The sequence below is a fragment of the Orbicella franksi genome, chromosome 8 (assembly GCF_964199315.1).
Source record: "Orbicella franksi chromosome 8, jaOrbFran1.1, whole genome shotgun sequence".
Lineage (NCBI taxonomy): Eukaryota > Metazoa > Cnidaria > Anthozoa > Scleractinia > Merulinidae > Orbicella > Orbicella franksi.
Window position 1 is genome coordinate 1,182,501 of NC_138152.1, and position 24,930 is coordinate 1,207,430.

The 24,930-nt window shown below is 39.6% G+C and overlaps 1 protein-coding gene and 1 long non-coding RNA gene across 2 annotated transcripts in view; one reads left to right on the plus strand and one right to left on the minus strand.

The window, feature by feature from the left end:
- Nucleotides 1-3,666, minus strand: part of LOC145496263 (uncharacterized) — a 427,898-nt gene extending 424,232 nt beyond the window's left edge. Inside the window, exons 1-3 of the long non-coding RNA XR_014050532.1 lie at nt 3,601-3,666; nt 2,736-2,802; nt 760-833 (exon numbers count right to left, since the gene is read on the minus strand). This is a non-coding gene — a long non-coding RNA (uncharacterized LOC145496263). The remainder of the gene's footprint in view (nt 1-759; nt 834-2,735; nt 2,803-3,600) is intronic.
- LOC145496223 (uncharacterized) overlaps nt 1-23,319 on the plus strand; it is a 25,993-nt gene extending 2,674 nt beyond the window's left edge. Inside the window, exon 2 of the mRNA XM_081475908.1 lies at nt 22,103-23,319. Coding sequence (XP_081332034.1) covers nt 22,137-23,240 — 1,104 coding nt within the window. The 5' untranslated portion in view covers nt 22,103-22,136 and the 3' untranslated portion in view covers nt 23,241-23,319. The remainder of the gene's footprint in view (nt 1-22,102) is intronic.
- The last annotated feature ends 1,611 nt before the right edge of the window (nt 23,320-24,930 follow it).

Genomic DNA, 24,930 nt, shown 5'->3' on the forward strand with positions numbered 1-24,930 from the left:
GAATAAATAAATAAATATCACTGGCGTAGACAGAGTGTGGGAAATCCCACACAAAAATATTTTGGTATACAGATTTGATTGCACTGCTCTCCAATTTAACTATGTTTTCCAAGACAGAACAGCTTGAGTATAAGTTGCACATGCAAAGGATAAATTAAACATAATGTACATGATTAATGCACCATTTTGGCAACAGGCAAATATAGCTTAAGCTTAAACAAACTGTGCACAGCTTATATGAGTATGAAGTTGGTACCACGGCTCGAAAAAAACTTGAATTCCAACTTGCCCTTGGGACAAGTATCTCTTAAAGTTTGCTTGCCCATGGCAAGTCTTAGTTTACCCTTTTAATGATTTAGTTGGCGGATGACTTGCTTGGTCTTTTGGCCATTGGGCAAGTGAGAATGTAAAGTTACTTGCCCAGAAGGAAAATCTGCTTGTCTGGGGCAATGGGATAGCACTTTTTTCAAGCCCTGGTGTACGCAAGCTCCAAACGAAAATGTGATCACATAATATTATTATTTGATTAACGTTGCTACATGTACAATGTAAGGTTAAATTGAGTGCAATAAAGCTGTGTTAAGATTTTGAGGACTAGCAGATTATAATATATTCATGATCAAAATACTGGAACTGAGATGCTTTATTTGAAGGCATGAATTTGCAACACGATCTACATGTAACTCTGCCCTGCGTTACTTTACATTTTATTCGCAAATAGTATGGTTCAATACAATGAACACAAAATGATGCTTTTACCAGAGTCCTCAACATTGATTGACTTTCTGCTCTTGCTTGATTTTGAACTTTCTCCTTTTTTCACTGTGGCTTTTCTACGACAGGAAATAACACAAATTCATGAACAAAAAATACCAGGACTAAGGTGAAAAAAAAACTGTTCATGGAGATGGAATGTTAGTCGAAAGTCAGAGGTCTCAAACAATCGCATCAAATGATCTAGTAATCTTTTAATATATACTTGTAATGGTTTACCATAGGTAATAAATCAATAATTCAGTTGCAGGTAAATCAGGGCAATTGGTTTCACTGAATTATGACTGGCTCAGGGCTTAAAAAAACTTATCCGGAGGACAAGCAGCTCTGAATTTTGCTTGTCCCATTTACTTTGATGTTATTTTCTTTTATTTTATTTAGTTGAAAGACACGTTGCCTGATCCTTTGCCCATTGGGCAAGTGAGAATGAAAAGATACTTGCCCAGCAAGAAAATCTGCTTGTCCTGGACAAGCAGACAGCACTTTTTTCCAGCCCTGTGGCTACTAAATTATTAGTGGAGATGACTGACAGCTGTATTGTTGTCTCTTGACTTTCCAATACACAGCAAAATTGAGAGAAGTTTCAGTATAAAATTCTCAATAGATACTTAACAACGAATGCTTTTCTACACAAAATTGGTTTGATAACTTCACTATTATGTACATTCTGTGGTGCAGAGAGCGAGTCCCTAGAGCATTTATTGATCACATGTCCATTCACTAATGATTTTTGGTTGGACTTTACTTGTTGGTGCAGGAATGTAACTATAGTTTCAGATGGACTTTCTAATATTGATAAACTCTTTGGGATGTGGAATGGAGAAGAAGATTTCTTGTTGCTCAATCACATTTTAATTATAGCTAAAAAACACACCTATGAATGCCGAAAAAATAGCCCTTGCCCGTCCTTTAGAGTGTATTGTAAAATCGTGGCTTATGTATATCAATTAGAATCTCAAGTTGTGAAATCAAATAACAAATAGTCCAGTCATAATCTTAAACTAGATGCTTTGCTGCGTGTACCCAGGCAGTCGTTATACTGAGAAGCAATAGCTATATTGCAATTGAACTAAATGTTCTGCATTTGAAGTTGTACGAAATTCAATCGAATTGATGTGCTTAAGCTATTCTGCTTTTGATTGCATTTCTTGGAATCGATTAATAGCTTCTTACTCGTTTGCAAGTCTTTAGGGTGTGAAATGAGTCAAGGTCTTTATATCAACCTATAAACGTTTCAGTCTATTTTCCTTAGCATTTGTCGTTGTTATTTGCGTTTCTCAAGCAAGCGAGACATTTTGAATTTCATAGTTATGGCGATGAGTGACCTAGACCTACGAACGCGGTTGTCGAAATCATATACTTATCTCGTGATTTTTAGCCCATTTAGAAGTTAAAGTATTAGGAAAAGTGCTTATGTAAATGCTTGTTTGCTCGGTACAGATAATCAGTCGTCTAGATAACCAAAGTAAGATCCAGATGTTTACAATATTTTCCGGCCGTAATGTTGGCGTACCGCGGAGGTACACCAACATGGCGGTTCCATACTGGTCTCCGTAAATTTGTGCAAAATATTTCGACGAATATCTGAGCTTGGGAAAATGCACAGGCTTAAAAATTCAAGGAGTGTCATCTTTATTAATCTCCTATAACATCACAATTTCTTGATTTTATCCACTAAAAGGTTTTCGAATAAATTTTTTATTGCGTCAGGATTGCGTGACAGTGCAAGCCAAGAATTGTTTTGCAGGGGTCAACATACATTAGTTTCTTTCAGCTTAAATGTACAATAATTCGCTACATGAGTTTCACTCATGCTTGTAGACACATAACTCTGTTATGAGCACATATCGAGAGAATATCGTTTAGTTCGAGATTTTATCTTTATTATACTTTACGAAGTTTCTCAGAGCATTTTATTTAGGTGTACTCAAACAGATGCATTCGTAAACAAATTCTCTAACCTTTCTGCTCTTGTTGCTCAGACGTTCTTGAGCTCGCGCTGGGATTCTGCTTGGTTCACGATCACGTCTAAAAATACAAAGACACTTCTGAAGATGCTTTTTATCAAGTTGAAGAGTTGATAGCCCCGGTTGATGGCTCCTTTGGTATAACATGATCCATGATTCACTCAAAATGTTCGCTCGTAAATTGATCTCTCATAAGGCTTGCAGCGATCCGTTCCGAAAACGCTTAACGTCCTAAGAGTGATTTTCTGAGAGCGTCGAGAATCGGAAGACACTCACGAAAAATCGATTTTTCTTTTATTTCGCCAAAACGTACCTTTGGGTGAACTTATTCATGGAAAAATAGTTTAAAGTTCCAACAATTTATTTTACGGCCAAAATTTGAGAAAGTTGGAAATTTGCATATAATGGCGGTTTTCGCGGCTTAAAATGTTCAGAATTTCACGCTTCTTTACGAAAACAGCGGGGGCGTAAAAACAATCCTATGAAAACAAAACTTAGCACAAATATTATTTCATTCTTATACTTTAAAATCGTGTAATAAGTTTCTTGAAGTTTTGTTTGTAGCTTTGCAACGAAGGGTATTTGTACAGCCGCCACATATGTCTCTTGGCAAGGAACAAATAAAGGCCAACTATGACTGGTATAAATGGCCTCTGGTATATATCATTTGGTCAAAATATCTACATTTTAGAAAACCTTGGTTATTGTTTTTTTCACCCGAAAAGGTATAGCTCTGGGAATTAAAATGTTCTCCGTCAGTAAAATAAAATGTTACGGCATGTAAGCGAGTTCAAATTTACGCAAATCACAAGGTTATTCTTTAGAAGTCAACGGTTTAAAACAGGAAACAACGACTCACCGTTACTTACGTTCCTTCTGCTGCTATACAAACGATTTTAACTTCCCAGTGTCCTTGTGAGCTGTTCTGTAAAATATTTCCAGTAAAACAGCGAGCATAAACGGCCATAAAATTCGACAAGGTCGACAATGTTTATATTTGAGATGAGACACTGAGTGGCACACAAAGTCCTGGCTGTTTTCATCGTCTTGCTCAGTCGAGAGTCCTTTAAAAATATTATAGAATATTCGCTTCAAACCGAAGCAAATTAGTTTCTCATATCCATATGCCTCATGTCGACTCATGAGTAAATAACTCAGTCTCCGTACATTGAATTAAGCGCTCGACTGACCTCTGAGGTCAGGCGGCGTCGACAAAATCTGGATCGGACCGGACCGGATCACGGATCGGATCACGGACCGGATCACGGATCGGATCACGGATCGGATCACGGATCGGATCAAGGAAAAAAATCCAAAATTTTGTTGAGCAAATTGCACTAGAGTGACTACTGTGAGCAGAACGTTTTATTTAATTCAGGTGTGATATTCCTTTATTCTTTTATAATATCAAGCCAACTGGGAGCTGGTCACAGATCAATTTTTTTCAGGCTGTTGGGTTTTGATTGCGATGATCAATCATGTCTTCAGATCTTTCTCCGCAGTTCAGATAAATGATATTTCGTGTAATCACTTGCATCAAAGGTAAACTGTCATAAAACAAGTCAGTATGGTAATAATAGGACGAACGTATGAATAGAAACACAAAACTAAAAACACTAAAAAATTAAACACCTGATGAAAACAATTTCCGTTTTTGAGACAAGTCTATACTTTTACAAGATGTGAGTTTGGAATACGATATTTCGCACTGGAATAAAACGAAACAAGCCATTAGTATTTCAAGGAAATATAGCTGTTTTTCAAAAAATTCTAGGAATAACATCGATAGTGTGAACGATAACGCAACCCGAGAATAAACAACATTTTAGGAGCTACGTTGCGATTTTTAGAGTTATTTTTAGGGTTGTAAAGAGCTGCCTTTAAATAGAATAAAACCTTAAAATGATCGTGTTCTAGGATAGAAAACACTTAAGAGGCAAGAACAAATCAAAACAGAATGAGGATCGTTAAGGATGGCAAAGATTAACGGGGATTGCAAATGACGAACTTGAAAAACTAGGCTAATTTTTTCAAGATGTGCAAATCGTGACTTGGCTCCTTCAAAGCAAGTCATGTCCTTAAGCTTTCGCACGTAAGTTTTCTCATTAACTGTATTGTGTGTAACGCCAACTGTAACGCTCACATCTGACACGAAAATGTAGCCGAGAATTAGCCACTGAAAACAATTTCAAAAACGAGAATGGGAGGCTCACGCAAGCTTCGAGCCAACTAACGTTCAAATATAACTACATCTGCCTGTTCATTACAATTTAAATTCGTCGTAAATTAGGCGCTTATGTGGCTTTTTAAATGACCTCTTGTCATTCTCTGTAATTAACATGTCATTGCGTCAAATTCGGGATTCTTATTTTCATTTAACATATTTTAGTTTTCCACTTTTATTTTTTATTTATTATTATCTTATAAACGGTTTGATTTTTGTTTTTGATTTTTTTTTTCTTTAAAACTTTGTTGTTTTTTTTTCTGTGATCCGATCCGTGATCCGATCCGTGATCCGGTCCGTGATCCGGTCCGTGATCCGATCCGTGATCCGATCCGGTCCGATCCAGGTTTTGTCGACGCCGGAGGTCAGGAGGTCACCTGATATGTCATTATGTTACTTTTCCCCGGTTTCACATTACACGCGTAACGCCGTATTGAACAGAAATAGACTGGAACTTTGTTAAAACATCCGTAATACACGCACTCAACTCTTCCTCTGACTCCAAATGTGGACGACTTGTTTTTTATTGTGCGGTAAATTACCGACTCCATGGGGATTTAATTGCTCTTCATCAAACAGTATCGAATAGTAGATCGACAGTTTTCTCGCCTTTCCCGCTTTTTGACCAACGGTATTTCACTTCGCTCAGACGATTGACGCAGAAATGAAAAAATTTATACAGAGATCAGGGCGGGCTCACTTCCTTCGTTCCTCTTCACTAGTAGCCTGCGAACAGGCTCCCGTTGTGCGGTGAGCTCGAACGTCCCTGCCCCGATCGCTTTGCTCTCCGAATTCTTCTGTTTCGCGCTCACCGGAATTTTTTTCCGTCCTCGCCAGGAGCCTGTTCGCAGCTACTTCACCAGACTCCTTCCCGCCGAATCGCCTTGCTTATCGACACTCGCGCGTGTGACTTAAAGGTGAGCCTGCTCGCAAGCTAGCGGCGAAACTCTGCGGCTCTCTCGCAGCTCTCTCATGTGGAGAAACATCAAGAAAAACCTCTGGGGCCAGGGTAAACAGTCAACAGACTTGCTCGTAAACAGCTACATTTGAATCATGGGGTGCCAGAACGACCAAAAGGGGGAATAAACCTATACATCGAGCTCAAGAAACATAAGCTTGATCAGATAGCTGCAAGAAACCAAAGAATGTCTTTTGAGAAATGTACAGCTTTCTCGAAGTAAAGTTAAGGGGTCTCTCGGATATCCGTGATAAGAATCAATTGCAACATACTACTCGCAAAGTGTTCTAATGTAACAGTCGGGCCTGGCATCACAATATAGAATGCAAGTAAGCAACACGGTAAATTTCATATATTTTGTCCCTGGAAAGCAAATACTTGTATCTCGCAATAGAAACGAGCCAAAACAATGTTATGCATAAACACATGGCAAATTACAGAGGTGTCAAACTCGACGAAGCGACATGCAGATAACAAAGGAAATCATGCAGACCTATGAATTCGAAAAACTTGCCATAGCACAGTCTAACGGCTCAACTCGACTTAAAATTCCTTCTTTTAACACAACATGAAATGCCCTTCATAAACACGAATGAAGCGAAAAAAAGGTCGAGAGACCGAACAGAGAACGGCAAATGTACAAATGTCACGAACCGTAGAAGTGGTGTAGGCTAGCCATTTTACAAGTTTGTACAAGCCGCAGAATGTCTTACATCCTCACATATGTACGAGTTGGGCTAGCCACTACAGACGTACATAGTATTTTAGAAATACCGGCAACTGATGAGATCCACATAGAGGATCGAAACCGTGGTCTTGCCTGAGCTAAGCCGAACAGTAGCAAATACAACACGCAAAACAGTCAACAGACTTGCGCGTAGACAGCTACATTTGAATCATGTGGTGCCAGAAAGACCAAAAGTGGGAATAAACCTATACATCGAGGTCGAGAAACATGAGCTCAATCAGATAGCTGCAAGAAACATAAGAATTTTTCTGGAGAAACGAATAGCTTTTTCCAAGCTACGGTGTCTTTGAAGAAAAATGTAAGAGGACAAATATGATATCCGTGATAAATATCAACCTCCTGTACTTGCAAACAGTTCTGTAGTCACAGCCGGGTCCGGTGTCACAATATAGAATGCAAGTAAGCAACACTTTTACGGTAAATTTCATATTTTGTTCCGCGAAGGGAAATACTTGGAGACTAAAAAACATATCTTGCAATAGAAATGAGCCTAAAAAATGCATAAATACATGGCAAATTTTAAAGTAGCCTGCGAACAGGCTCCCGGTGAGCCCGGTGAGCCCTTGCCCTCGCCCCGATCGCTTCGCTCTCCGAAGTTTTTTTCCGTCCTCGCCGGGAGCCTGTTCGCAGGTTAATTACAAAGGTGTCATCGACGAAACGACATGCAGATAACAGCGAAAATCATGCAGACTTATGACCTCTAAAAATTTTGCCATAGCACAGTCTTACAGCTCTACTCTAATAAAATTCCTCCTTATAACACACAACATGAAGTACCCTTCATGAGCACCAGTGAACCAACAATAAGGTCGAGTGACCGGACAGAGAACGGCAAATGTACAAATATGTTACGAACAGTAGAAGTCGTGTAGACTAGACAACTCATTTTACACTGAAATACTGCAAATTATACATTTAATATGTATACAGCTAAATATTTCAGTTAACGTTGCCAGATGAAATTTTTAGATTAAAAAAACCTATGCGACAAGAACACTAATGATAGGCTATGTATTCATTAAGTTTGGCTTATCATGTGAAAAAAAAAATCTACTAGTTTGTATTTTTGTGTGTGAAGTAGAAGCCTACACAATAAGACCACTAATGGTAAGCTTTGTATTCATTAAATTTGGCTTATCATTTAAGAAAAAAATGATTATACATCTAACAGCTTGTTTTTTTTGTGTGTGAATTAAGTAGAAGTTTTGCGCTTTTATGAGATGTACTTAATTAATAATAAAATAAAATTTTTGAACGTAAAATGAAAGCCTTCCTCTTAAATCAATTTTTAATGTGAATAATTTTATATGTAAATAGTTTTTCAATAATTGTTTATCGATAATCTTTGAGTATTTTTTTAATTACCTTTATCATTATTATTGTCTCTGAAAAGCCCCCATGGGGAGTTGACAATAAAATTTGGATTGTATTGCAAAATAATTAATGATAAAATAATTAATAATAAAAGTAATATTCACTCAGGATGATAATATTCAGTCACTCATTCTGACAAAGAAAATTTTCATCTATTAAACATGTAGAACCTACTGCTCCAATGAAACCCTGTTCCTTCTAAATGCACATAGAAGACAATTAGGATCAATTTTAGGGTTAGGGAAAGTTTTTAGCATGACTGAATTGAATTAATTGATGAAGGCGAATGAATATCAATCGTAATAGAGCTTGCAATATACAACAGGATGGAGTCCAGACTCCCTTCCCCCCCTCCTACCTCTGTCAGGGGACACGTGGCCTCTTACCTAGCCTCCACCTCCGTTAGGAGATCCATGGCCTCTTAAGTAGCCCCCCACCCCTTCATTAGACCCATGGCCTCTTAAGTAGCCCCCCACCTCCCTCAGGAGACCCATGGCCTCTTATATAGCCCTCCTCCCAAAAAGTGGGTCCCTAGCATGTAACATAGTTTTGACCACTTCCCTTAGTTTTCTTTTTTAAGTGCCTTCCTGGGCATATAGATTTCACTCCTGAATTTAGTTATTATTTTTCTTTTCTAAATGGCAACACGCGCCGTGCTTCATCAGGGCTGCATTTAAAGACTAACGCTTGTCGTACGTCTTCCTTCCGAGACTTTTATTTCAACAGAATAACTTTCATATGGAACAGTTTACCTGAAAATATCAAGGATTCAGACACTATAAGCTCTTTTAAAAGTAGACTTAAGTCATTTTATTTTACTAGACTTTTAAATGTTTTTGATGGCGACGATTTTCGTTCTTTTGAATTAATCTGTCCTAAGTGTCGCCGTGTTAATATTTTCTTTGTCTGTACTTGTTAAGTTGATTAGTATATTTTAGATTGTATTTGTGTTATTTAGATTATTTGATTTGTAGTTTAGTCGGGTCAGGGAAGGGTTTTTTCGGGACATTTTTTAGGGGGTTGGGTGTGGGTGTATTGGTGTAGGGGACTTATGTCCTATTGTTAAGCACCTGTACTTGTACGAATCCATAAATAAATAAATAAATAAGAGTCACAAAAGTGGGCCATTTCGCCTGCAAAAATCATTATTTGCATTTTGCTTCCACATTCGACCAACTGTAAGAGCGTTTTAGGATCGATCCTGCCTGTAGCTGAAACAAATATTTATAAGAAGACAAACATCACGTTGAGTTCCGGGTTGTATGAAAACATGAAATAAACGTCGATTTGTAAATGTGCATTTTATTTGCTCGATAGCTGCTTTGAAGGCACGTAACGATCGTATTTCCAATCAAACCCTTTCGGAAACCACTCAAAATCATGCAAAATCATTTGAGAATAATGTTTTGGCACATTTGATAGCTATACCTGGTTACGTCAGAAAAAAATAGAAAACTTCGAAGAGCGTGGGAATACGAGTGTGCAATGTCATACGTACGGTCAGCGGTGAGGTCGTAGTCGTTGATAATGCACCGTAAACGCTGTGCTTCTGCTAGTACATTCGCATTTTTTTCCTCCGTTTTGACGAGCAACTCCCTCCTACGAACACCGACAGATTTGACCAACCGAAAGTCTACCGACAAATCATTCGTGACTAATCTCCACATATTGTGTTCCTCTCAATTGTACAGTCGTTCATTCGGGCATTAATCGGGAAGCGATCTTCGCACATCCGAAGTTTGATTAAGTACGAATATTCCTTTGTTACACGATTTTGGTTAACGGACACGCTTGATGATATAGAATCTACGGCCCTCTGGCCGTAGATTCAAAAAGCTTTTCAACCCAGTCATAGGAATTACAAAATAGCAAAATATAAAGATATGTTTAGAACCCACAACTAAATTAATCACAAGAAATTTCTCATGACATAACAAAATCTCCATTTAAGCTATCAATTCCCAGGATCCACCCTGCAGTAGACACATGTTTGCATTGCAGACCTATTTTTTATAATACCAATTGTTAATTTCTTAGTTTGTGAATTTGCTTGTGTCATTGAGAATGTTATATTTCTATCTGTTATTGTGAATAATTATTTTCATTTTATGTACTACCACTTTAACTAGTTTGTATTTTCTTTTGTTTACTAATTTATTAATTAATGTACCTTTATGTTAAGAGTGAACCTCCTGTGAAGTAGCTTTGTAGCTAAGCCGAGGGGTCACAATAAGTAAGACCCATTTGAAACGCTGCTCCATTGATGCGCCAAACCTAACTGATAAGTTAAGTACGGCAGAAGAGCTGCGTTTGAATCAGTTTGGTTCGGCAGGTTAGGTTTGGTGCAGCAAACAACATTAAATTCGGCAGGGTCTGTCGCACTATGCGACACTGGAGCGGCAGCTGATTCATATGGCGTTCTCCTCATGTGTGGACCCTAATGCATAAATTACTGTAATGTATTTTTCATATAACAGGACTTGTAATTGGCTCAAAATTGAGTGGCGTGACCAGTCATGCATGAAGCTTGAAGTCGTCGCCAAAAATAAAGACAACAAAATACCAGCATGCCTTCAATTTATGAGAAACGGGACTGTATAAGCGAGTTTCTTTAGGGCAAATTCATTGTTTGCTTTTTTATCATGATAATAACCTAGCTTATTAGACTTCCCTTTAACAAGTCGAATTAACCGGGAGAAAACCTGTCTAAATACAAACACTTAACCTTGAGTTTGAATTTGCTTCCCTAAATATTGCTATGACGGCAAAATGTTAGTCACAGCTTTCCTATTTGGACAGAGTTTGTGCATTCAGAACGCATATTTTCTCGTCGAAAATTGTTACCACTGGCTTCCCGAATTAAGTTCGGCGCAAGTACGCCTTCTGAACTAGCCGTCACTGGAAAGTCGCTCTAAAGTCGCATTTAAGGTGGCCGATCACAGTTTTCAAGTGCCTGTGCCTAATTCACCATTACTTTTAAACTATTTATACTTTGGCGCCCGGTTTTTTGCAAGAGTCAAGGTTAACCACAGAAGGGTTTATTCTCGCATTTTGGCTAAGGTGTGTTGTGTTGCCATGGCAACAGGGCTGGTTAAAAACAAGGCTTAAAAATGGTTTTTGTTTATTTACAAAAATATCCAGCCGTTAGATTTTTTTCATCATTTGCCCACCACTAATTGACATTAAATCCCTTGTCAACACTGTTCTGATAAAATTTTGACATAGACGATTTTTGTAATTCGCCGTAAATCGTGTTCACTGTATGTTCTGTATTATTAAAAATTCTTTATGTCAAAATTCAGATTTCTTGTGATAGATCATTCACGTGGTTTCTGAACTATTTTTTTGCCAAATTTCTTGAAATTCTAACGACTGGATTGTTAGAAATCGGCAAGTTTCTACAAAAGCAATCAGTCTCAATTTTTGGAGCAACTATGCATGCGCTGCATTTAACTGGGTTCTCTCTGTAACAAAGAGAAAGCTGAGAATTGCTGGGTTCTTTGCATCGTTAGCTTTTCTAACATATCTTGTTTCTGCAATCCTTGTGCGTGCGCGGAATTGCATCAGCAAAAGTGCGCGCGAAAACTGTGTTCGGCCACCTTAATCAAGTTTGGTTCAGCATATGAGTGGAGCGGCGTTTGGACCACGCCTTAAGAATTACTTTCTTGCTTACTCTTACTAGAGCTGTAACTAAGATCCTCACTGGAAGCAGAAACCACTTTGTAAAAAACTGTCAAATCCAAATTAAAAACCTTTATTTGAATTTGTCTCTTTATTTGGGGAACCGGGTGCGAACCAAGTGCAAGTGACGGTGACATCTCGTTCACGGTTTGGGACACAATTTTTCAGTCGGCAATGTTTTTGTCACGTGGGCAGAATACGGCTTACTCATTGGTCCATTCAAATTTTCCTGCAATCTGATTGGTCGACTGCACCTGTAAGCTACCCTTGCTACCTGGCATTATTACCGTGTAGGGTACAGTAGCTTGAAAGTTGAGTTAATGTTACGGCTATCCAAGAAATTCATATTCCAACAGCAAGGTTTACCAAATATTCCCTGGAAAGAATGCTGTAATACAATTAAGGAAAACAAGTCATGCTACAATGATTGTGTTGATGTCTCTATTTATTATTATACATTATTTTTTATGGTTTTTACTAAGAAACTTGTTGGAGTTAATTGCCTAGTTATTGTTTGGTCTTCCTGCATTTAATCAGCAAATGCATTATACCATTTTATGGTATAATATAGCAGCCATGTGGGTGTAGGAATGGGCTGAATAACCAACTGAAACCACAACTAATAACGGAGGTTTTGGTCAAACAATTAAGAATAAAAATCAGCGATAATAATTTTGAATGACGTTCATCGTTCTCAAATTTTAAGATTCCTATGGCTTCTTTAGATACTAAGAATGCATGTAAAGGACTTGTTACATGTGATTAAACTCTACAAGGTGGAATGTGGAGAGTGTTAATTAAGTACTAAATAGCTTTGCTTTAATTGAGTCAGATTGAGTCTTCAGGTTAGGTTTTTTCCTTGGATAAAGAGCATCTCGTAACTCAAGCATTCAAATTTGCCACAACATTTCTTAAGGATGGTAAATTGTTCCTGAAGATCTTTGTTCATCTGATTTATGGGCGTTATGAAGGTGTTTTCCAACAGCTGGGTGCTTGTGTCTATTAGTGCGTCGGAAAAGGTGTCGGCAAGTATAGCCAACATAATCCGCAACTAGATTTGGAATTTCTTTACTCCTTTGTGTTCCACCAAGATTTGCAATTGCTAGGCAGAGTTTTTACTGCAGTTTTTGTTCTTTTCAAAAAGGTTCACACATGCAGGTCAGTTTTGTCATTAAATTATGCGAAGTGTCTTTTATCTTGGTTCCAAGTTATGCAGCAAAATCGTTAATGTGGGTGACCAAACAAACAATGGTAATACAGCACTACAGTTGCAACTAAACATTCGGTTCTGTTTGATTGACAAAATGAGCTCCGCTACTATGTTCGATTAGCAAACTCAACCGAATGATGGGATTCAATTACCAACCTTTCAAACAGATACCCTGGGCATATTCGAACAGTTGCAAAACGAGCAAAATAAGACCGGGAAATAGGAATTGGTTCTCGCTCACCTAGCATTTATCTAATAAGTCTGTTATTCGAGTGCGCACTGCTAAGTGTATCTATAGCTTGTCAGACCTACACTTAAAAGAATGACCCAATTCTCAGTTCCATTAAAAAGGATCAAGAGTAGGCAAGAATTGAAACAACTTAACCTCTCGAATCAAATCAAAATGAATCAAAATGAATCAAGTCTCGTGCAACCTTAAAACACTTCAGACTGTTGTCGTCTTTGCCAGCAAGAGAGTAGGAAATCCTGACTGAAAGTCCTTCACAATAATTAACCATTTTCAAATTTGTTAAATGCGACTTGCTTAAAGACCAAGGGAAAACAAATTCTTGTTAGAATGGCAATTTGCACAGGTTATTGTACCAGAGCACGGATGTGCATCTGTTGAGGTATGGATGTAGGTTTGCACTGTATATCTCACTGGCTAGGTTATACATCAGAGAAAGTTTTCTTTGGACTACTCGTAGCAAGATTTTTTTGACATTCCTGAGGATAATGTGATTGACTTTTGAATCTTCCCCATTATTGTTCGTACATTTACTAATGCACATTGTCTGGAAGCATGTTTTTGTTTTACATTTGATGTGAAATTCAATTCAGCCACTGTCAAATGGCAAATGGTCACCAAGCACTGCTTTAGGTTAATTAGGTTGTTGTAAAAAAAGTGTGATGATTTTGAATAAAGGTAAATTTGTCCTCAAAACTGCACATTCTCCTCGTTTCATGAGCCAGTTGTTTCTCTTGGTTGACGAAACAATGGCCTTGTGGGCAAGAATAAAAACAGTAATGTTATTCTCATACACCAGTGAGGGCCCCTTTCTCAATACTTAAAGGATACTGAGCTGATTATCTGAAGTCGTAGGAAAATCATTTTTAGAGTATTGTACCTTTTGGGAGCTTCGTAAAACAAGTGCATAATTTATTCAAATTTTATTTGGGGGGTGAAATAACATCTCTTTAAATATGACTGGTTATGGCTTAGAAAACATTGTCTGAGATGTTTAATTATTAAATTTCTCATTTGTTTGTAGGCAAAAGTAATCAGGGATAAGGAAGAAGACATAGTGAAACATGTGAACATAATGTAAGTGGTAAGAAGATATGATTGATGATCGTTGTTAATTATGCACACGACTTAAGCAGCTGTGAAATTAAAGCCTGAAAAAAATTCAGGCCTCAACGGGATTTGAACCCATGATCTCTCTGCTGTGCCGGTGCAGTGCTTTACCAACTGAGCTATCAAGCCATCTGGGAGCTGGTCACTTTGTGAGTTCGTAATGTACCCGTAGATGGTGAAGAATACAAGTGAATACACGAGAGACCATTTGTTTGAACTGCTTAAGTTGTGTGCATAACTGCAGTTGAAATATAAGAACGCTTGACACTTTCTTTATATTGTACTGCACCCACGCAGTTTATACTCGTCCCCGTAATTTCTGTCTTCACACCTATTGTTTTCCAGTATAACTATCACTTATTGTAATGCAACTAGTCCAGCAATTAGCCTATTGTTTAATACCGTGTATATATATCTAGTTGATAGGAATGCTTATCATTAAATACTGTCTGATGAGTGCGTAAGCACGAAACTCGGAGTAACAGCAAATCTTGCCTCTTCGTTATTACTCATATACTCAGCTCTACACTATATGTGTATTGAGCACTATTTTAATGGGATCTGCTACTTCCTCATATGGTTATATTCGCTCCTGCTTAACAACAGTAGAGCACTTTTCGCCGATCGCCGTTATCCACAATGGAGAAAACAAGATTCAACTATTCAATGAAGAACATTCCTATCCCACCAAGAAACTCCTACCTCAAGAAACTCATCGAAAAGACCGAAAGTGTAATCAAGCGTATGCGTTGGAAAGCCTTCTTCTTCGAACAGAATAAAGATAAGAATAACACAGACCACAACAACGACGACGACAACATTGACAACAACAACTTTGGTTTTAAATCAAGAAAATGCCCTCCTCAGAACGAAGACCTAAACAACTTTGAAACTGACGTGTACGAAATGATCAAGAACATTGAATTCAGGCAAATACGAGATGACTTCCAAGACCATCTACAACAAGACATTAGGAAAATAAACAACTCCACAAAAACATTCATACCTGCTGACAAAACAACCAACTACTACGAAGTAGACAAAGCTTCGCACGACAAGCTTCTCAAGGACAATATCACATCGACGTACAAGAAAGCAAATTCTAATACGATTACTGCTATTAACAAAGAAGCTCAAGTCATTGCTACTAATCTGAACATTGACGACCGCGCGGAACGCATGGCTGAACGACAGGCTTTTATAACACTCAAAGACCATAAAGACAACTTCCAGAACAAACCTACATGTAGACTCATTAACCCTGCAAAAAGTGAGATTGGACGTATCAGTAAAGAAATCCTCGCGAACATTAACACGACTGTGAGACAGAAGACTGGCCTTAACCAATGGAAAAACTCATCATCCGTCATCAACTGGTTCTCCTCTATACAACACAAAGATCAACATACCTTCGCCGTATTTGACATTGAGAACTTCTACCCTTCCATTACTGAGAAACTTCTTACAGACGCAATCAACTTCGCCAAACAATTCACTTCCATTACGGACCGCGACATCGATATTATTATGCATTCAAGAAAATCCCTTCTCTTTGACAGTAACACCGCCTGGATCAAGAAAAACAACAGTTCTTTTGACGTTACTATGGGCAGCTTCGACGGAGCCGAAGTATGCGAGCTCGTAGGCTTATTCATTCTCGACGACCTGTGTAACATATACGGGATAGACAACATCGGGCTTTACAGAGACGACGGACTTGCCATCTTCAAAAACATCTCCGGACCTCAAGCAGACCGTACAAGGAAGGACATAACAAGACGCTTCAAGACATATGGACTTAACATTACCATACAGACTAACATGAAAATTGTTAACTACCTGGACGTCACCTTCGATCTTACAAAAGGTACCTACTACCCCTACAGAAAGCCTAACGACGAGCCGCAGTACATCAACACAAAGTCTAACCACCCACCTAACATAATAAAGCAACTTCCAGCATCCATCAATCGCCGTATTTCTGCCAACTCATGCAACGAACACGAATTCAACAAGGCCAAACCAATCTACGAAACTGCTTTGAAAGCCAGCGGATACTCTGAAACACTAATTTACAACGAAGACAATCAACCAACACGCCCCCGACGCAACAGACAAAGAAACATTATATGGTACAACCCTCCATTTAGTAAAAACGTAAAGACAAACATCGGTAGAACATTCCTGAAGCTCATATCTAAGCACTTTCCGAACCAACATAAATACCACAGCCTCTTCAACAAAAACAATGTCAAAGTCAGCTACAGTTGCATGGACAACATGAAAACAGTAATCAACAAACACAACATGAAAATAACAAACGCCGACAACAACGCCAACGCAATCACCGGAGAGCAATGCAACTGCCGCAAAAAAGACCAATGCCCGCTAGACAACAAATGCCTGACTTCCAGTGTAATCTACAACGCACAAGTTACAACTAACAACACAACCAAGAACTACATTGGACTGACAGAAGGAACATTCAAACAGAGATTCTCGCAGCACAAATCCACATTTAAGCACAGAAAACACATCAACAGCACCGAGCTTTCTAAATACATCTGGCAACTACACGACAAAAAACAAGACTTCAACATCAAATGGTCAATTATTAGCCGTGCAAGACCCTACAACAACATTTCCAAACGATGCGACCTCTGCCTCACAGAAAAACTAATGATTATCAAACATAGCAACGACAATCTACTAAACAAAAGATCAGAACTTATTTCTAAATGCCGGCACGAGAACAAATTCTACTTGAAGAACGCTTGACACTTTCTTTATATTGTACTGCACCCACGCAGTTTATACTCGTCCCCGTAATTTCTGTCTTCACACCTATTGTTTTCCAGTATAACTATCACTTATTGTAATGCAACTAGTCCAGCAATTAGCCTATTGTTTAATACCGTGTATATATATCTAGTTGATAGGAATGCTTATCATTAAATACTGTCTGATGAGTGCGTAAGCACGAAACTCGGAGTAACAGCAAATCTTGCCTCTTCGTTATTACTCATATATGGTCTTTCATATATTCAATTATACATGTATATTCACCATCTCCGGGTATATTACAAACTACCAAAGTAACCAGCTCCCAGATGGCTTGATAGCTCAGTTGGTAGAGCACTGCACTGGTATCGCAGAGGTCATGGATTTGAATCCCGTTCACACCTGAATTTTTTAAAGGCTTTAATTTCACAACTGCTTAAGTTGTGTGCATAACTGCGATAATCAATCATATCTTCTTGTCTTTATCCACAATTCAAATATATGGTCTTTCATATATTCACTTGTATAATGTAAGTTGCAAATTAGGATTGACTGTAAAAGAGCGAAATCCAGGTATGCTGAAACCAAACCTCATGCCAGTGTCCAGGTTATCTGGGCTTTGCATTAAACCCGGAATAAACATCACATTTATGTCTGGTCATTCCTGACGAGTGCAACTGAACAGTAATAAAAAACAATTTTAATGTCTGGACTGTTTCAAATGTAGCAATGCAATCATTTAAGAGGCTGTCTCTCTAAAAACCACCCACTCAATTTCGTATCAAAAATAATTTTGCCTGAAACGCTGGAAACTGAAAGACCTAACTGATGTGAGAATAGAAACAGGTTTGGTTCGATTCGAAATGATTTTCCAGTTGCGTTAGGAGCCATGAAATATTTTACCTCATCATGGCCCCTCGACACTTCTTCCAAAGCAAATTGGCAATTTCCACGATGGTGTAAAATATTTGATTCGCAACATCTAGTAATGAATCTGATGTCAATTTACTCATACACCTTTCTAGCTTTGAGGAGTTTATTTTGAAAAAAACAAAATGCTTAGTTCTGATTGGCCAAAGATAGAGTAATGCCACACGAGCGTGAAAGTGAAACCTGGAAAACAATTTCGTCTCAGGAAACATTGAGACTCTCGGGAAACAAAATTCACTGTTCCCCTCGGGACCAGTCATCAAGTGATTTGTTATATAGAAAAACAAATAGGTCAAACCGGTGGAAAACGAATAATCACTTTATTTACAATGACGTGCAACAGCGGTCAACATTTCCCAAGTAACGGTGAACTGTTTCCCGTTTGACGTCATAGCTTGCGCAATGTTGCCCGCTAATGGCGTTTGGTGGGAAACAGTTTCATTGTTAGATATCATGTGACCATGAACTAGCCAATGAATGGGCGTGCTGTAGCGGGAAAAACGCCAGCTATATAACAATATCTAATATCTAATATTTAATATATCTCGTGGTATGTACACCAGACTAAAAATTTTCTTACAAAATAGTGATATGCATGTAAGATGGAAATTAAGTAAAACGAATGTTGTGTTTCTATCTGTTTATACATCATTTGTCTATCCATCCTTGTGCCCGGCATATCTGTCTCTTCATACTTATGTGCTCATTTATTCTCAAACTGTTAATCAATTTTTGCTCGATTTATCAGTCACACTTTACACAACAGGCAAATCAATTTAATGTGTCTATACAGCCAAGAGGGTTTTTGTAGCTTTGGTATCCCAATAGGTGATGTGTAAAAAGGTATTCTAAGAAAAAAATTGGGTTCCGACATTTTAACGTTCTAAGATCTAGCTTTTAAGTTCCCGCTTTAGCCATGCCCAATGAAGGTGATTGTGAGTCATTGCTAAAAAAAGAGTCTGGGTTTCTGAATGGGTTGTGACGTCATGTCAGGAAGCACCAAATCCTGCTAGTTCTGGTCACTATTGTTTCAGTAGTGGTGAGGAGTCTTCATTGACAAAAAACAAAAACACCAAAGTTGGTGAAGCAATGCAGTTGTCAAGCAAGCAAGATAAAAAGATGAAGCTTTGAGATGTTCCTGAAGTGACATCATTTGTCACCAATCTTTTACCATGCAGTCAACTTCGTTGGGTGTAGCCAAAGCAGGAAATTTAAAGCTTGATTCTATGGTGAAAAAGGATTGGAATTAATATTTTTGGTTTGAATACATTTTTAGATGTTATAGAGATACCAAAACCACAAAAACCATCTTCGCCATATAGACACTTTAACAATTACAGTACCGCTCAGAAGAAACCTGACAGGGAACTCATTTGTGAACGGGTACAGAACGGATACAGAACGGGCATGAGAACTCGAACAGAACAGGTACAGAACAGATACAGAATGGATACCGAACGGATACCAAACGGATACAGAATGGAAGTGAAAAAAAGCGTTCTCCAGAATGTAAACTATAACAGAACGTGTTCTTCTGAATGCATGCTAGTAAGTTTTGCTATCAGAGTGCTTACCAGGGATTCAGAAATGGTGTAACTTTAAATATACGTTTGTCCAATTTTTGGAAGGATCAGCAAGGATAACGTTCAATCTTAACTGAGCAGTCGCTTCGGCTTGTTGGCAATACTTTGCACCACTCCAGTTCTCCAGCCAAGTCGCCGAACAGTATTTGTGTAAATACAAGAGCAAAAAGTTCGTCTTTTGGTTGCATTTCTTCATCGATGGCATTAAAAGTGCTTGGCAAGCTTTTTCCTTCTTCCTTTCCTCGGGTAATCTCACAGACTATGGGTCACTTTGTATTGTTTTGGAAAGACTTGCTAACTGGCCTTGAAGTTACAATACCATCTTCTTCCCGTATTTTGCAAGTAACTGGACTGACATTTTCACCAGGTAAATGTAGTTTACTGTTTGTATTCTCCCGTAAGGTGACAGTTTTAAACCCTTTCATAAAATGCAAATGAGTGTTGCTAATTCCTTAGAAGCATTCTTGCTAGCTAGTTCTCGGAAACCTCGTTCTTCTGAACGAGTTCTGAGAACGCTTGCCAATTGAATGCTGACGAAACAGAAACAGAACAGTACAGAACAGATAGAGAACAGATGTGGAATGGATACGGAACGGATACAGAATGGATACAAAAACAGTCCCATGTCACTCCAGGGTTGGGGGTTGGGCTTGAGGCTGACAGCCTCATTCTGGAAAAAGTGCTGGTTACAGAAACAGCAAGGAAGACAACTAACAACCTGCACGCAGACCTTCCAAGGTCTTCGAACTGTGTGACTGCCAGTGGTGAAAGCTAAAAGGGAACTGCTGACATGAAGATGGAAGTGTTGAGTGCGAAAACCAAGATTTTGAAGTGTATGTACTATGTATGAAACTGGAAAGCTTGCCCAGGTCACAGCAGAAATGAAAAGGCACAAGTTCCATGTGTTAGGTGTAAGCGAAAGTAGGTGGAGATTGACAGAGAGATTAAAGTGGGCGTCAGGCAAGACCGTATTATATTCTGGGCAAGATGATGGTCAAGATCATGAGGGCATGGAGATTACCCCGAAAAAAGGAGTAAATAGATCGCTCCTGGAATGAAAGCCTATTAATAGCCACCCCATAAAGGTAATGGTGAAGGGAAGGTATAAGTATCTAACCCTGGTTCAATGACAGTGAAGATGATGTGAAAGACAACTTCTACCTTAGCCTCCAGGCAGAGATTGAACAGGTCCCATCGCAAAATCTTATCATCACCATAGGGGATCTAAATGCCAAAAATGGTGCTGATGACTCAGGTAGTGACAGGATGATGGGAGGAAATGGATTTAGTATCATCAACAAAAATAGAGAAAGGATTGAGGAGGTTTACACATCAAATGATCTGGTCACAGGTAGCACCCTTTTCCCACACCGAGAGATCCATAAAATCACTTGGTGTTCTCCAAATGACAGTAAATCAAATCAATCACTTGCTGATCGATGGAAAATGGTGGAGCTCCCTTCAGGATGTCAAGGTGAGGAGAGGGGCTGACATTGGTAGTGATCATCATCTTGTGACAGCCTGCCTTAAACTGAAGCTAAAGAGTGCGGTGTCCAGCCAAAACCTGCAGCCATTTTGATGTGGATCAACTGCAGAACCCAAATGTGAGAAAATCCTTTATCTTCGAGGTATGTGTCAGCGTCCAGGATTACGCTGGCGCGTCCTTTGTTGGCCGGAAGGACCATGATTGAGTTGTCCTCTTTTAAGCTTTTAAGAGCCACCTGCTGTTCCTTCGTGATGTTGGGCGTGGGTGGTTGTGCCTGTTGAAGGATGGTGTTGATGGATCTCCTGACTGTGTCTGCTCGCTCCGCATCTAGTGGCCTGACTGCTGACTCAATTTTGGCGATGATCTCGGTGGCTGGGACGCTCGTAGGAGTCACGGCGAAATTTAGACCTTTCTTCAGTAGGGACACCTCAGCTTCGTTAAGGGTCCTGGATGACAAGTTGATAACCCACTTTGTTTTGTCAACAAAAGTTGTAGGAGAAACAGAAGACTGTTTCTCTCGCAAAAGTTTCTCAAACTTGCGGTGCGCTTGACCTGGAAGCTATCTGAGAAGCTGCTAACCCTGAAACGGAGTGGACACATATCAGAGGCGGTTTATAATAAGATCAGACCTCGACACAAACAACCACCTAGAATCTATGGTTTGCTGAAGATCCACAAGGCCAACACACCGCTTAGGCCAATTGTGTCGTGTGTCAACACCTTTGCATACGACCTGTCTGCTTTCTTGGCTAACATATTATCTCCTCTTGCAGGTAACTCGAACTTCACAGTGAAGAACTCAACTGACTTCGCCTCCACCATCGCCAGTGAAGAGATCCAGGACCACGAGATCATGGTGTCTTTTGACGTAGAGTCACTGTTTACCAACGTACCGATCGAGGGTGCCGTACAAGCCACGCTACAAAAAATGGAGAACGACGCAGGCCTGGCTGACCGCACGACACTTACACCAGTTCAAATCGCGGAGCTCTTGAATTTCGTATTAAGATCTACGTACTTCCAGTACAGCGGATCGATTTACGAACAACGAGACGGCACAGCCATGGGGAGCCCTGTATCCGCGGTTATTGCTAATCTCTACATGGAGATATTTGAAGAACAAGCAATAGAGTCCGCACCTTGCAAGCCTAAGATCTGGAAACGCTACGTAGATGATACTTTCACCATCCTGGATCGGGATAGAGTTGACGTCTTCCTGCAACACCTGAACAGTCAACAACCATCAATCCGTTTCACCATGGAGATCGAGAACAACAACAAGATTGCCTTTCTTGACATGTCAGTTTACAGACAACCTGATGGCCGCCTTACCACCAGTGTCTACAGGAAACCAACACATACTGATCAGTACCTAGTGTATGATTCACACCACCCTCGTTCAGTAAAGCGCGGTATTGTGAAGTGTCTGTACGACCGGGCTAAACGTCTTGTCACCAAACCATCAGTAATCACTGGAGAGAAGAAACATCTGTCATCTGTCCTTGTTTCTAACGGATATCCCTCCTCTTTTGTACAGAAGATCACAAAGGCACGAACAACCCCAAGAAGAGAGCCTGTTGCGGAATTTAAATCCACCGCCGTTTTACCTTATGTCCAAGGAGTTTCGGAGTCTCTCCGCCGCTGCCTAGAACAACAAGGCATTTGCACCATCTTTAAGTCCGACACGACACTTCAGTCACACTTAGTGCGACCAAAGGACACCGTCAACCCGGCTAAACAAGATGGTGTTGTCTACAGGATTCCCTGTGAGTGCGGCAAAGTCTACATTGGGGAAACAGGGAGATCTATGCAGGAGAGGATCAAAGAACACGACAGGGATATACGACTCGCCCGAACCCAGACCTCCACCGTTTCTGAACACACCCACGAGACCGGCCACTATCCTATCTGGAATGAGGTCAAGTTTATTGATCGAGATCCTCACTGGTACACACGTAGGGTCAAGGAAGCTATTCACATAAGACTTCACCCTAACAACATCAACAGGGATAGTGGAATTGAAATTCCTGAAGCATGGATACCCACGATCAAGAAACACAACAACAGGAGAACGGTACAACAGCGGACCACTGAGGGAACAGCTACTTGCCGGAATAATGGAACAATAGGAGGATCGAAATGCACCAATCACAGCCGACCTTTGTGATATAAATGATACCGTGCAATCAGTCAACCTTATCGCCCGAAGAAGACTAGCAGTAAGCAGTTGAAATGTCACGATCTACATCTCAAGTGACTACATCGTGAGACAAACGATAATACACTTTATTATTACGTCGAATTTGTTTGATAAAATAGTCTCTTTAACAAGCAAAAAGTGATCCCGGCATTTCAGCGAGCAAACATTAAGGTGAGCAATCTTTACGTTGTTGATGTTTCTGGTATTTGCCTTCACCGAGCAGTTAAAGGAACCATTCAGACCAGGATTTAGTTCTATGTCGAAGATCAGCTTGAGAAACGGTCGAAAAGTCAATGTAGAGTTACAATACAATGCACATGCACGCTGTGTTCTTCTAACCTTTGCTATCACAAGCAAGCGTTTGGTCCGCCATATTGTTGTTGATTGTCGGGTGAAATAGGAATTGGACTTAAAGCTGTTCTTCTCCGGTGAAATTCCAAAAAAATCAGTGGTAGATGAAGGGCAGCTTGTAGTGCTATGAACTGGTAATAGAGAGACGTTAATTGTAGCAGTAACAAGGAAGAATATTGCCCCGAAGAAGAGAGCACGTTTTGGAGTGGCCATGCTAATATGCTAATAATATTCTACATTAGTATCAATGCTCAATGATGTTGATTTCAGTAAATCGTTAAAAGAACACAATGAACATCTAAAAGAAACTCTGTGCAAGTTACGGGAGGCTAACCTTACCCTAAATGAGGAAAAGTGTGAATTCGCCGAACCATCTGTGGAATTTTTAGGCACCATTATCAATGCTGAGGGCATACAAGTTGGTCCCAAGAAAGTTCAAGCTATAGCGAAGATTGCAGCCCTTAAAGACCCATCAGAACTAAGAAGATTGCTTGAATGGTTAATCAGCTGAGCAAATTTCAGTCCCATATAGCTGAGTTCACAAAACTGCTAAGAGATCTCCTGAACACCAAGAACCACTGGACATGGGGTGAAATTCAGCAGAGGGCCTTTTCTTGTCAAAGACAGCCTCGCTTCCACCCCTAACCTTGCTCTCTATGATGCAAGCCGTCAGACAAAACTCTTCACAGATGCATCTTCCTAGTGGTTCTACTGCAAAACCATGATGACCAATGGTGCCGTCGCTTATGCCTCAAGAGCTATGAGGCCTACAGAACAGTGCCATGCCCAAATTGAGAAGGAAGCATTGGGCAAAGCTTGGGCAAGTAAATGCTAAAGGGAGTGGATGTACGGAACAAATTTTTACACTGTGTAATATACTAGAGCGATGCACTGAATGGAATAGGCAGCTGTACATAAATTTCATAGACTATGAAAAAGCTTTTGATAGCATCCACAGGGGCAGTCTCTGACAGATCTTAGAGCATATGGCATTTTGCAACGCATTGTTGAGGTCATCAAATGCTTCTGTTCAAACTTAACATGCTGTGTTGGTCAGGGGGATCTAGGGTTTGAAGTCAAGACTGGTGTACATCAGGGATGTCCTGTCATGCATGCCTTTTAATATTGCCATTGACTGGGTCCTTCGTTGTACAATAACAGACCAGAAAAGAGGTATAAGATGGACCCCCTTTTCTACACTCAAAAACTGGCTTAGCATGTTCAGCAATCCGGTTGGCCTAACAATTACTTGAAGAATATGAAAGCCATGAACGTGAATGTCTCTTCCCCGGCAATGATCAAGGTG